Below are 13480 nucleotides of genomic sequence, written 5' to 3' on the forward strand. Positions count from 1 at the left end.
GATCTGGGTGAGGAAGGGAGTTAAGTGTCCAACTTGGGTGGCTGAAATCATGTGAGGAGGAAAGGAACATTTCCCTGAAGAAAAGGTGACCACCTGGTAGGTGACCCCTATACTTATGTATCCAACTTACAGGGCTCATCCCTTGGCATCCATCTGTGTGCATTCCTCATGACTGTTCACTGATGCGAATTGCATGCTTATCTGTTCCTGCACCTGAGGCAGTGGTGGGCAGATCTTGGGTGTTAGTCAAGACTTGTGAAATGCTTGAAAGGCTGGATGCACCCAGTGTTGTGTAAGAGCAAACTTACACAGCACTTGGGCTGCGTGGAGGGGTGTGATGTCAGCGTCCCCCGTTTCACCTGTTTTGGGCCTCAGTTTGTAATGGTCTTTGTTCCCTGTGCTCTATAGTTTTGGAGCCTAACATATAGAGCTTTATCTTAAAATCATCTTTGAGGGTGCAGAATACTTCCCTAGCACACAGATGTGTCCCATCTGGTCTGTGTGGCTTCAGAAGAGGATGAAATGGCAGACCTTACTGCTGCAGCTACTACTGAGGCCTTTTATTAGTGATGTTTTCACAGTTATCTGCATGTTGTCATTAAAGACATGTTATCCATAAGGTGTAAATTGATGCTTTACCTTTCTTTTCCATACATTAATTCCAGGGGGAAATAATGGTTATTCAGACAAGTTTTCTTTTTGGTGATCGAGTTTAGAAACTGTAGCCAAGGTTGAGTACAGAATAAAAGGCACTGGCATGGAGCACTCACTAAGTATTCGAGTGAATGAATGAATGAGTGAGTAAATAAATGATCGATGAGGAAAGTGCTGACATGCTCGTAGCCACCTGTAAAAAATTAGAAAGTGGCAGAGGGAAGAAGCTTCTTGGTTGTCTTTTGGAGATTTTCTCTAAGTGGAGGGGCACGTGTAGGCCGTGCAGCCCTGTGTGGGCTCTCCCTGGGGAGCACTTGCTTTCTGTTTTCCACGCCTGCACCTCAGAGAGCCCTGCTCTCGTTGCCTAAGCAGGTGTTTTCTCTCTGGATGCTGGTTCTTTATTTTGAAAAGTGCATGCCCCTGACTGTGTCCGAATGATTTAGTGACCTTCGTTGCTCCCTTTGGTTTGGTTTTGCTCGTCCTTGAAATGAACAGCCTTGAATAAGTGAGTGGTGTACCTCCCCTGTTATGCCTGCTTTGTTTTTGATGTTGCATGGAGATGCTACAAGTGAGGAGCATTTATTTTTCTGTCTTAGTGAGCTGTCCTTGACTTGGAAAGAGGACTGTGTGTGAAAGTTTCCATTTCCATGTAGTTGGTGAGCAGTGGGCTCCAGTGATTCAGACAGAGTGCGAGTTCTTAACGCTGGTGCGGGAGTGAGGGGAGGGTCGGGGGAGGTGGGGAGTGTAGCTACAAATGCTCTTCAAATGTGAGCAAAACTGCCTGTGCCTGGTAAGGGCATCTTTCTAGGGACAGAGTCCAAAGCTTTCTTCAGATCTTCAAGGAGATCCATGCTAAAGGATTTAATCCACTGGATCAGAGGTGCTGGTGGATTAACACTGTTTTTTTTTCCATTTCAAAGGCAGATTGGGAGCGGTGCCGAGAAAAATTTCCTTACTAGATGACATTTCATCGCAATGTCCGATCGTTTGGGGCAAATAACCAAGGGCAAGGATGGGAAAAGCAAGTATTCGACTCTCAGCCTGTTTGATAAGTATAAAGGAAAATCAGTAGACGCAATCAGGTCCTCAGGTAAGAAGCAAGCATGAAGGCCATTGCTTGATGCTTTCCCTTTAGTGAGAACCTCCAGGTCAAGGCCCACAAAAACCCGGAGTCCCCTGTCTAGTTAGACAGATGTGGTCCATGCACACCAGTCTTCCGGGCACGTACTGGTCACCCGGTAGTTCTGAGGAAGCAGAACCTCCCTGCTTCTATTTCCGAGCCTGAAATATCCTGACTCTGCTGTGGTGGGGTTGTTTCCCCATCTCACTTATTTTGTTGAAGCCATGGATATTTTTAGCTTGATGGGTAGAATGGAACTTAATTTGCATTAGAGTTGCCCTTTTTAGATTTTGTGGTTCCAGTATTCTGAAATTTGGTGGGAAAAGTTCCTGTTGAGACTGTCCACACCCCATGAGGTTTTGATGAATTTTGGGTGCCCTGCTCAGGCTCGGCTTGGGTTTAGACAGAGGCTGTCCTTTCAGTCCTGCTGTGATAAGGCCAGAGCAGTCTCAGCTTGCAGAGAGGTAGTTACTGTGTGGGAGGGAGTTTTCTGGGCCTGGCTCCTCACCCGTGTCATAAGCTCCCTGAGCCTTCGCCTGCCCGCTAGTAAAATGGAAGCCTCTGCACAGATTTCAGCCGTTCCTGTGTCTCGGGTCCTCGGTGAAGAGCTTGTAAAGTGACTACCAAACGCTTCTTGTTTGTTTCCACCGTGGGTCTGCCCTTTGTTTTTGTTTGGTTGCCTTTGTCATTATCACTCAGAGTTTGAAAGAGCGCTGAATGAATCCAGCCTGTTTCCTTCTGTAACTTTCCTGTGCGACATCTGTTTCCATCCCTGTTTTCCTGCAGTTATTCCTAGACATGGCTTACAGAGTCTTGGGAAAGTTGCCACAGCCCGGCGTATGCCACCACCTGCAAACCTGCCAAGCTTGAAGTCTGAAAACAAAGGAAACGACCCCAACATCGTTATAGTACCCAAGGACGGCACGGGATGGGCAAACAAGCAGGATCAGCAAGACCCAAAGAGGTGAGGGCAGAGGGACAGGTGGGGGGCTTCGAGGGTCACTCCTGCACCCTTCCCTTCAGCAGAGGTGGTGTGGGCCTCCCGGCGGCAGGACTGGAGAACTGGGGAGAAACCAGAGGAAGCGTTCACCCCACTCCTGCTGCTACTTAGTTGTTTCTTGCTCCCTGCCTTCGTTTTTCCTGGCTTTTAGAGCCGATGCAGCAACGTTTCTGTGGGCTGCCTTGTCCCCAGTGACCAGTGTCCCCTGTGCCTTATTAGGACAGGCCTCATCACCCTGGAGGAGCTTATGCAATAGCTCAGAGCCAGTTCCTGTAAGAGCCACTGTGGACAGAGCTGGTCTTGAACACTTCATTCTGGTGGTGGTCCCTGTGGCTGGGCTCCAGGTTGAGAAGGCAGCCTTCCTCACTGTGGGCCCAGCAGCTTCCCGCAGAGACTACTGCAGTTGTCCTCAACAGACCCAGTTACGAAGGAGAACAACCCGGGCTCCTTGTCATCTGGAGTCAGTGTGCAGTCTCCCTGAAGGTTCACCCACTGCCAGCACAGCACTTATGGAAACCTTAGGAGGCCCAGGGTCTGGCTCAAAAATCATCATTAGAGAAGCAGAGCAACTGTTGCAGCTGCTGCCGTGTGGTGGGGCTGAACGCATGAGGCCAGGCCGGTTCCAGTTCTGCCCGGGACGCATAGCCTGGGCGATTCCCTCTGACACCTGAGCCTTCGGTCATCTCCTCCTGCAGGTCTTCTCTGACGGGTTCCAGCCCCTGTGGAGGGTGTCCAGGAAAGAGGATTTGTGCTGGGAGGGGACTAGAGAGGGACAGGGCCTTGCTAAGGCTGTAGGCAGACACCTGCTGCTGGGGTTTGCCTGTTGGGGAATGAACACACAACAACCCTGTCTTTTGCACCTTCTTGCCCTGCATCCCTCGTGGTCTGGCTGCTGATGCTTGGGATCCAGAAAGTAAAGGTGAACCAGTGTCCTTTTCTCATTGGAAGTGGCCACGGTAGCTTTTGTAAAACTTCCCTGTAGTTACTTCAGACAGGGTATAGACGTGAGGAAATAATTCATTCAGATGATCATAAAGTAGTAATAACTGAAATAGGGTCTTAAAGCTGTTTTAAACAATTTTCTAACAGTTTGCTTAGGGATCGTACTGTTTGATTGTATTGCATGACTTTTGGAATCAGACAGACGTGTATGTGATTTCCAGCCAGACCTTTTATTAGTTTTATGGAAGCTGGAGAATTATCTGACTTTGAACTTCTGTGTCCTCCTGTGAAGTAGAAATAATACCTGGCTCCAGGGGTGGTTATAAGCAATAGATGAGATAACACAAGTCAGTTACTTAGCACAGAGCCTGGCATAGAGGAAGTGCATGGCAGATGTCAGCCATTATTGTCATCATTTTATTCAAATGGTAGACACTACAAACTCCAAAAGGAAACAGGTATTACACATTTCAGTGTAAGCATTAAAATGCCTCTGCTATCAAAAGTTCTAGAGAGAGAAGACAAAGCATCGCTCCCTCCTCTTACCTGGTTTTACCCAGCATCGGTATAGAAAGTATCAGGCAGCTTTAATGAGGCCAGGTGTGCTGCACATGTGCCAGGAAAGAGGTCAAGAATGAGTCCCGGAGAAGGCCGCAGACCCCAGGCGCTGGTTCTCTGCTGTCCCTGGGGCACAGCCTCCAGCGGGGTACCGGGGAGGAGGCAGAGTGGAGGGCCATAACTGCTGGGACTTGCTGTTTAGGTTTGGAGAACACAAAAGTGACGCGACCTGGAAGCTTCTATTTTAGGTAGAGGTGATGTGAGAGGAGGATCAGTGGCCTTTATTATGTAATAATCGTGAATGGTGAGTTACTTGGGTTAAGTAAACCCTGGAAGAGTGTGTATGTGTAGAATTTGGTTTCAGCTTACAGATGAGCCACCAGTTTTGGTTTGGATTCTGGCCAGGTGGATTGCCACCCTCCTTGAATCTCGTCGGGTGGAGGGTCGAATAGAAAGAATGGCTGGAGAGCTGCTGAGTCAGTAGAAATCTTTCTGCAGAACCCTTTCTTGGGGGTCGGCCCCGTGGCTTAGCGGTTAAGTGCGCGCGCTCCGCTGCTGGCGGCCCGGGTTCAGATCCCAGGTGTGCACCGATGCACCGCTTGTCTGGCCATGCTGAGGCCGCGTCCCACACACAGCAACTAGAAGGATGTGCACCTGCAACACACAACTATCTACTGGGGCTTTGGGGGGAAAATAAATAAATAAAATCTTTTAAAAAAAGAACCCTTTCTTGTTGCTCTCTCAAAAGATTACTTGTGAGGTGTAAATTGACTGACAGGCTTTTTTGGACAGCAGTTTGGCAATGTCTTTTAAACCTCAAAACATCTTTTGATCCAGCAATTTTATTTCTAAGAACTTATACACTACTGAATTACACAAAAGTGTGCAAAGGTTTATACAAAAATACTTACTGCAGTTTTATCTGTAATAGAAAAAAAAATTGGAGATTGGTCAGTTATGACCCACTCAGTTGTGCTGTGCTATTAAAAGAAAGAGGTAGACTCATACGTGTTGCCATGAAAAGGTGTTAAATACGTTAAGTAAAAACAAGTTATGAAATTGTACGTATAGTGTTATCCCACTTGTGTTAAAAAAATGCTATCTTAATATATATAGAAAAATAGGCTTGGAGTTTCTGGAGGATGAGATCATGATGAATTCTGTGTCATATGTATTTATAAACTTATTTTTACTATGAACATATATTTGTTTTATAAGCCAAGAGAAAGTAAAAAAATCTGCTCATATTTCAAAGCAGTCAGCCTCCTGAGTAGCTGTGAGCTCCTGGTCAGGCGTAAGGGACTCAGAGCCCCTTCCCTGCAGTGACTCAGTTTCCGCATTGGCAGATCCTCCATCCCTTCGTTGTTTGCAATGAGCTTTCAGTTTTTGCAAACAAAAGGCTCTGCAAGAAGGCAGAGGATCGTCCTGTCCTGTAAGATGTCACTGAAGAGACCTCAAACGTGATTTGTGATTCGGTTTCTCCTTGTCCTTGCCAGCTTAACCCTCTATTGGGGAAGGTATTGTTTTTATTGGTCGGGGGATGTCTTGCTCCGAATGAGCAGCTGTGGCTCTTGGCAATGCAGCCGGACCTCATCAGCGTGGCCTGTGCCGTGTCTAATCTGCACTGTATGTCCTGCCTTTGTCTAGTTCCAGTGTGACGGCCTCTCAGCTGCCGGAGTCGCTGCCGCAGCCGGGTTTGCAGAAATCTGTCTCCAATTTACAGAAACCGACACAGTCAATCAGTCAGGAGGTAGGTGCAGGACCCTGTCCTGATTGTTGCCCCAGCATCGGAGCCCCTAAACGCTTCTGTTGTTGGGGACTGGGAGGAGCTGTCACTGCGAAGGGCAGCCTTGCATGACCTGCTTATTCCAGAGGCAGACCTGATGAGTGACTTTGGAAAATGAGCGTGGAAGTTGTCGTGGTCACTGATGAGGTATTTTAATCTGCAGTTTTTGGAGAAAGAACCCAAATATAGAATAGAATACAGACACCTAATTTGATTCCCATTGACTTACCTTGAGGTGAGGTCGCTCAGGCCAGCCGCAGGGGAGATCAGAGTTCCCTCATACGTGCTCCATGGGAACTAGTGCCATAAGACAAAAGGTGTTGGCCGCAAAGATACAGAAACACGTGGGCAAAGAGAGCAGATTAGTGGTTACCAGAGGGGAAAGGGCTTGGGGGTGGACATAATGGGTAAAGGGGCACATTTATATGGTGACTGACAAATAATAATGTACAACAGAAATTTCACAGTGTTATAAACTGTTATGACCTCAATAAAAAATTTAAAAAAAAAGTGTTGGGTACAGAAAGGTTCAATGGTCGGGTGAGTTTAAAAACAAAATTAAGCAAGCTCCTTTACTGTTAGACTTCTTCTTAGTGTCTTTAATGTGCTAATGTGTACTATGACTCTCTAAGGAGAAGACATAATCGACAGTGTTCCCCAATTCATTTGTCCTAGGCAACCTTTTTAACTGAATATTTCTAGGGACTAGTGTCTCGCAGAACACACTTTGGGAAATACCGAGCTATAATCCTTTATTTGTTGATACATTTAAAATGTTTTTCTAGGGCCGGCCCAGTGGCTTAGCAGTTAAGTGTGCGCGCTCCGCTGCTGGCGGCCCGGGTTCGGATCCCGGCCGCGCACCGACGCACCGCTTCTCCGGCCATGCTGAGGCCGCGTCCCACGTACAGCAACTAGAAAGATGTGCAGCTATGACATACAACTATCTACTGGGGCTTTGGGGGAAAAAAAAGAAAAAGGAGGAGGATTGGCAATAGATGTTAGCTCAGAGCCTCAGCAAAAAGAGGAGGATTAGCACGGATGTTAGCTCAGGGCTGATCTTCCTCACACAAAAATAAATAAATAAATAAAATGTTTTTCTAAACAGAAAGTCATGATTTAACCGAGCAAAGCTGATAATATGCTCAGTCCATCGGAGTCTCTCTGTGGGATCTCTCCTGCAGAGATCCGCGGGAGGATATACTTAGCTGGTAGCTAGAAATCTAGATGAGAGGTCTGTGAATCTTTTAGAAGACAAGAAGAAATCTAGACATAGATACCTACCTTTCACCAGCTTTCTTGAAAACAACTTGGAACTACCATATTTTAGTTTTTATTGTGACCTGGGCAATAGAAGGTTGGAGATGCCATCCCCCATCTGTGGGGAAAGTTTATGGCTTTTCCAGAAGAGCACCCTCCCCCACTCAACACTGAACTGTCCTTTTGAAAGTAAGAAAAAGAAAAAAAAGTCCATATTCATGTGAGACTCTGTATTCATTGGCCTAAATCCACTGGGACCTGTTAACCAGTCAGAGTACATGGCGTTGAGTTTGTATGTTTCCCACAATTTGAAACTATTTGTACCCTGGCTGTACATCAAACACACCTTTGGAGCCTATGAAAAATACATATGCCTGTATCCCACCACTAGAGACTCTGAGTTGAGGCCTGGGTACAATCCTGGGCATCTATTGAAAAAAAATGCTGAGGGAACTGTCTGTGGTCAGGGTCGAAAAGCCCCGTCCTAGAGCCAGCACACAGGTCCCTTCACCCAGTGCTCAGCCTTCTCGGCTGTTCCATGGTTTTCTCCCATGTGCGGAGGTGGAAAGAAGACGACGCTCCCAATGTGTTCCACTCTCTAAAACCTCACCCCAGAGGCATTACAGCAGTTCTACTCCTGGGGAGAGATTTGCCGGCAACGTTGGTAACCCCTTCTTGGTCTTGTAGGCATTCTCTTCCAGTTTAGTGCCTTTGGTGGAGGAGGGCAGGGGCGTTGTTCCTTTGGCTGCAGACACAAAGTGGGAGGGTGTAGGTTGGCACCGGTACCCTCTGCTTCCTGCAGGATCTGGAGGCTCGCTCCTCCCTGAGGGACTGACAACCCCAGCTGCGCTGTCCTGTTATGTTGCTGGCATGTCCCTTATGTCGTTAGTGTGGGGGTGACCTGTGGGCATTCCAGACTGCCCATGTCAAGCAACTCAGGGCAACTCCTAATAAGTAAATGGACCGTTACACCTGGTGAGCTCTGCATTGAAGGCCAGAGAGCAGCCGTCTGCCTTAAGTGTGTGTAGCGGTGGTGGGGGGGTCCCCCTGGAGGATAGGAGAGGTTGGTTGGGAAAGAGCAATTATTTAATCTGGTATCTGGTCCAGCAAGGGATGGAACTTCATGCTGCATCAGCCTTGTTTTTTGTATCTTTACTTTTTTAGAAGGGGAAGGCTAAGTTGAATGTTGTTGAGAAAGGCAGGTGAGCTCAGAGACTGGGAACCCAAAGGGGCTCTCGCCACAGGCAGAATGGAGACAAGTCCTGGTCCTGCCTCTCTGGTTGGGACTAGTCACTCTTTTCTGAGCCTCACTTGAGATACGACTAGAGCCTTCCCAGGGTGTGGGAGGATTTGGTCAGGCAGGGCATGCCTAACATAATGCCTAGCCCATACTGAGCTTTCAGCAAAGGTTAGCCAGTAGGACTGAGTTTGGGCCAGGCAAGTCCAGATTAGAGGAGGAGGAAGGCCTCTCACCTGGGGAGTTGTGCCTTGTAGAATGACAGTATAGTCATGTGCCACATCACGATGTTTTGGTCAATGATGACCGCATATATGACGGTGGTCCTGTAAGGTTAGGACCATATAGCCTAGGTGTGTAGTGGACTGTACCATCTAGGTTTGTGTAAGTACACTCTGTGGTGTTTGCACAACAACGGACTTGGCTAACCATGCATTTCTCAGAATGTGTCCCCGTTGTTAAGTGACACATGACTGTAATTATGGAAAGTGGTGCAGTGGCCTGTGCAGTGAAAGATCAGGCATGTTGGCTTTCCCGTGTTTATATTCCTCTGTTAGCAGTGGCACACAGTTTTTGAGACACGTGCTAGAATTGGGGTTTGGTCTTTGTCTCTGGAGCAAGACAAAGTAGCTCTGTGGGCAGGAGAGACAACTTGACAGAATATTCTGGAGGGAGCATGAAGGTGGACCTGGGTTCGAATCCTGCCTTTGCTGTATAACTGTGTGACTCTGAACTGGTCACTGCCCCTCATCTGTAACGTGGGCGGGCAGTTCCTGACATCTCGGCTGCTGCACCAAGTGGGGTGCTGCCCGGGCACCTCATGTGGTTTGGATGCTGCTCAGCAAGTGCTGGTGGATATATCAGCGTAGGGTGTGACCCTAAGGTGCAACCCTATGGGCGCCTTATTTTGACTCGCTCAGTGATGGACTGCAGACTGATTGGGCCGGCTCTCTTCTGATTCTCTTCCTTGTTTCAGAATACAAATTCAGTGCCAGGTGGACCAAAGTCATGGGCACAGCTGAATGGAAAGCCAGTAGGACACGAAGGTGGTAAGTGTGTGTGTGTGGTGTGGGGCGGGTGGGTAGGAGGGATGAGTACCATTCTGGCTGGGTCTAGGCAGTCTGTGTGGAGTCTCTTCCCTGAGAGAGATACTGCTCTGTGGAGCCCTCTCCTTTGCCCTAGTGGGGGAAGCACCGGTTCCGCGAAGTGTGTCCACCCCTTGATTTCATTCAGTGTTACTGCTGAAGACATTCATCCTGAGGTGTACAGAGGAGACCTGGGCAGCTATCCCTGCTGTTCTTTAATTCGGCTCTGCTGCTGATGGAATTAATACCTGCTCAGCAGTGTTGCTGACACACATCTACTGCCTCTCTCCTGGGACCACAAGGAGGAGGTGTTGCATGGTATGGTGTTAACTTCAGGCATGGGTTTATGAATAAGCCAGCCCTGGCAATTGAGCTGCCTCTTTGTGGACAGTAACACCAGAGAGTTCAGAGGGTATGTGGTGTTTGTTACCTGTAGTGCTGTGCCCTACACTAAGGAAGCACTGAGGAAGTGTGGTCGGCTGAACTGCCACTGTGGTAGTTCAGTAAGACGGGGGAGGTGAGCGGAAGGGAAGAGTTCAGAGTTTTAAATGAATGCTGAACAACAGATTCAAATGGCTTCCGAGGCAGACCCAGAACAGAGAGAGGGTCACGTGTTCAGATAAGGGCGGGGAGAGAGCTGTGGGACCTGAGCAGAGGGTAACTAGGCTCCCCTCCAGTGACTGGAGCCCTCTGAGGATGCAGGCCCAGCGTCAGGGGCGTTTTTTTTGACAGAAACCAAAAATCCAGATTTTTTTAATGTGAACTCTTCTGATTTTTCAGTGTTAGTTCGAATGTTTCTACCCTACTGTGCAGACCAAACGAGGTGTTGCCTCCAAGCTCGAGGGAGAGTGTCGGTGGTGCCCATGGTTAACCCATGATGGCTTCTGCTTCTGTAAAGCAGCACCGGCTGCCTTCTTCACCCTTTGCCCCCTGTCTTGGCGTCGCCCTCTGCCTTCTGCGTGTCCCTGCCAGCCAAGGCTTCGCCAGACCTTACCTTTTGTAGCTTATATTAGAAAAACAGCTATACGTCTCGCCTTGCGTGTATCCACCCTCTCTCCCGCCCACCAAGACTTCAGTGCCCACTCTGGGTTGGAATCACTGTGCAGTTGAGGGCTCTCCCCTCAGTCTCCCGTGGGGGACGACACATCAGTCAGTGTGCCAGTGGAGCTGTGGGCACAGCCTGGGCACTCCTGACTTCACAACAGGCGGGGCAAGCTCGGGCCTTGTCCGGAAGAGAGCTTTACTGATTCTCTGGTCCCCAGAGGGTTATGTGGAGGGAGCAAGATGAGAGAGGGGCAGGGAGGGGCGGCGACGAGCATTTCAGTACCCTAAAATCAGGTCTTTAAAGAGACTTTGTAAAGAGTACCCACTAGACTGTTGATAGTACTCCTTTGGCTTTCTACAGCCTATCTTTCTGTAAGGTTAGGATTTTAAGTAAATCAAATGTATTAATTTTTATTTAGAAAGAACTACAAAGATTTAAAAAAAAAGCTAGTATAAATTGGCACAGCCAATTTGAGCAGTTTGGGACTGCCTCAAAATATTAACACATATATTGACCTAGCAGTTCCGCTTTGAGGAATCACTCTATAAATTACACTTGCCCATGTATGAAATGACAGATGTATGAGATCATTCATTACAACATTGTAATAGGAAAAGAATTGGAAACAATCACTTGAAATGTCCATCAAATTATGGTACTTTAATGAAATACTTTTTGGCTAAAAGGAAAAAAAGCAGTTTTGTACTGATATGGCAAGATCTCCAGGACATGTTCTTAAATGAAAGAAAGTACAGAATAATATGTAGAGTGTGTTACCATTCATGGAGAAAATTGGGATGAGGGAGAAAAATGTTGTATAGGCAATAAAAAAAATCTATGGAAGGAAACACATGTAGGAAGGAAGGAGGGAAACAACCAAGAAAGTCCCGATTTTTTGAGGGCATTAGACGTGGGCAGATGGGGCACAGGGTGGGAGGAAGGCTCTTCATGGCTTCTTACTTTTGAACCTTGTGATTGTATTACCTACCAAAAATAAGACCATTTAGAAGACAATTTTAAAACACAGTGAAATGCTTTGTAAACATGTGATAGCTTGTCTGGGAGATGGCAGAACCCAGGAGCCCAAGAGGAGAGAACAGACTTGTGCCGGGCCCAGGTGGGTCTGGGGTGGGAATCAGGCTTCTGGTTCCCCTTACTGTGCCAGAGTCACAAGTCTGTGGTGCCATCAGGGCTGGGAAGACTTGGGGGTGTTGCCCACAAACGTTTTCATGACTCTTTGGGATCGGAAGGACTCTTCCAGAGTTGGTAGACTCTCTCCATTTGGAAGGTGTTCGATTGGTCTGTTTCGCCTGGAACAGATCCAGGAGACCTGCTTCTGTGGTTCGGGCGGAGGCTCATGGCTCATGGGCTCTGGTGCCAGCAACACCAATGGCTCAATGTGGGACCTCAGAAGAAACCCCTGATTTTACTGCTTCAGTTTCTCATGGCAGAGAACAGATGGTGTGAGAAATTGGTGGGTGAACATTGCAGAGCATTGAGACCTTAGGAGTACTACTACTTTGGTTTGAGATTTTGAGTTCTACCCTTTATCCTTTTTGTCTGTAGAGGGTAAGTTTAATTCATGCTTATAATAATACCTTTGTAACTGTTGAGGCAGAAAAAAAGTACTGGGCATTTTTTTTTTAAACTTCAAATAATCTACCATACTTTTAAAGTGTGACTTTCATATTTCATTCTCGCTGATGACCTTTTAACATAATGAAGTGACTATGTGAGTCAAAGTCCCCCTTCACGGAGCAGTAGAGCTCCCTCCTGACACTTGGAGATTGTCTCTCAGGTTAATCATTGGTGAGTGATGTGTCCAGTTATCACTCTGGCAGGTTTATTTGACCCTGATGTTTTTACTAAGTGGGATGGCGAATGAATTGCTGCCTTGTGCATCTACACTAATCCCACTGCATCTTTCTGGCAAAGTCTGCCTTAGTCAACAGGTCCATGAATCACTGGTGCTAAGAATGATACCTAGAGGGAAATTTGGCTTTACTGTCTGGGGAACAAGGCATATCACAGTCCCACGTTGTGCTGTGTGATATTACTGTTATTAAGTTTATATGGTGCTGGATGTGTGCTGCATATTCCAGATAATAGGACCAAATCCCACTCTGGACCCTAAAATGCATTATTTATTATGATCCATTCATCCAAAAGGTGATTGCAGGCCGTCTGTGCTGAGTGCTGTGAATGACAGGAACAAGTTGAGAAAAGGCTTCTTCTCTAAAAGAGGTGATAGTGTTGGAGAATGAATGAAAGAACAAAGAAAGAAAGTGTCCCAGGATTCCAAGAGGAAAGTATTTGGCCTTATAGGGCTTGAGGAACTTTGTAGAAAGTGGTGAACTGAAATGGACAATGAGGAGGTGGTACTCAGGAGTGTAAATCTAGGGTGGAGGCCTTTGGGGAGGCATGAGGGGGGCGACCTTCTGCCGGCATTACCTCCATGTGACAGAGTGGACTTCCTTGGGCTGATTTTGCTGACAATTGCTCTTGTCTGCCCTCCGGGGCTGCCAGAAGGACTTTACTGCCTTCTTCCAGGAATGATTAAGGATCTGGGCTGGAGCAGCTGTGATAGCTTACCCGTGCACTTTGTAACCAGCTCCTGCAGGTTAGCTGGTGAGGGGCCTGGTGTAGTCCGTGACCAGCCTCTCCTTGTCACCTTTGGGGAACTCTTGTGCCGCTCTGCACAGCTCACTTAAAATGAGCCTGCTTCAGAGCAGTGTGGCTTTCAATGCGTGGAGTTGGTGGAGCAGAGAACTGTTGATGCCCAGCTCCCTTGCTCCA

General features: G+C 47.6%; 1 protein-coding gene across 11 annotated transcripts in view; it reads left to right on the plus strand.

The window, feature by feature from the left end:
* PRRC2B (proline rich coiled-coil 2B) overlaps window positions 1-13480 on the plus strand; it is an 88649-nt gene that overhangs the window by 26892 nt on the left and 48277 nt on the right. For 10 of the 11 annotated variants that reach the window (XM_058524317.1, XM_058524318.1, XM_058524320.1 and 7 more), the window contains exons 2-5: window positions 1575-1744; window positions 2561-2738; window positions 5922-6024; window positions 9531-9603. In XM_058524317.1, the coding sequence (XP_058380300.1) occupies window positions 1630-1744; window positions 2561-2738; window positions 5922-6024; window positions 9531-9603 (469 nt within the window). In that variant the 5' untranslated portion in view covers window positions 1575-1629. Of the gene's footprint in view, window positions 1-1574; window positions 1745-2560; window positions 2739-5921; window positions 6025-9530; window positions 9604-9787; window positions 9958-13480 lie in introns of those variants that run through there. The other variant, XM_058524326.1, reaches the window with a different exon arrangement.

Source organism: Diceros bicornis, chromosome 28 (assembly GCF_020826845.1).
Source record: "Diceros bicornis minor isolate mBicDic1 chromosome 28, mDicBic1.mat.cur, whole genome shotgun sequence".
Taxonomy (NCBI): Eukaryota; Metazoa; Chordata; class Mammalia; order Perissodactyla; family Rhinocerotidae; genus Diceros; species Diceros bicornis.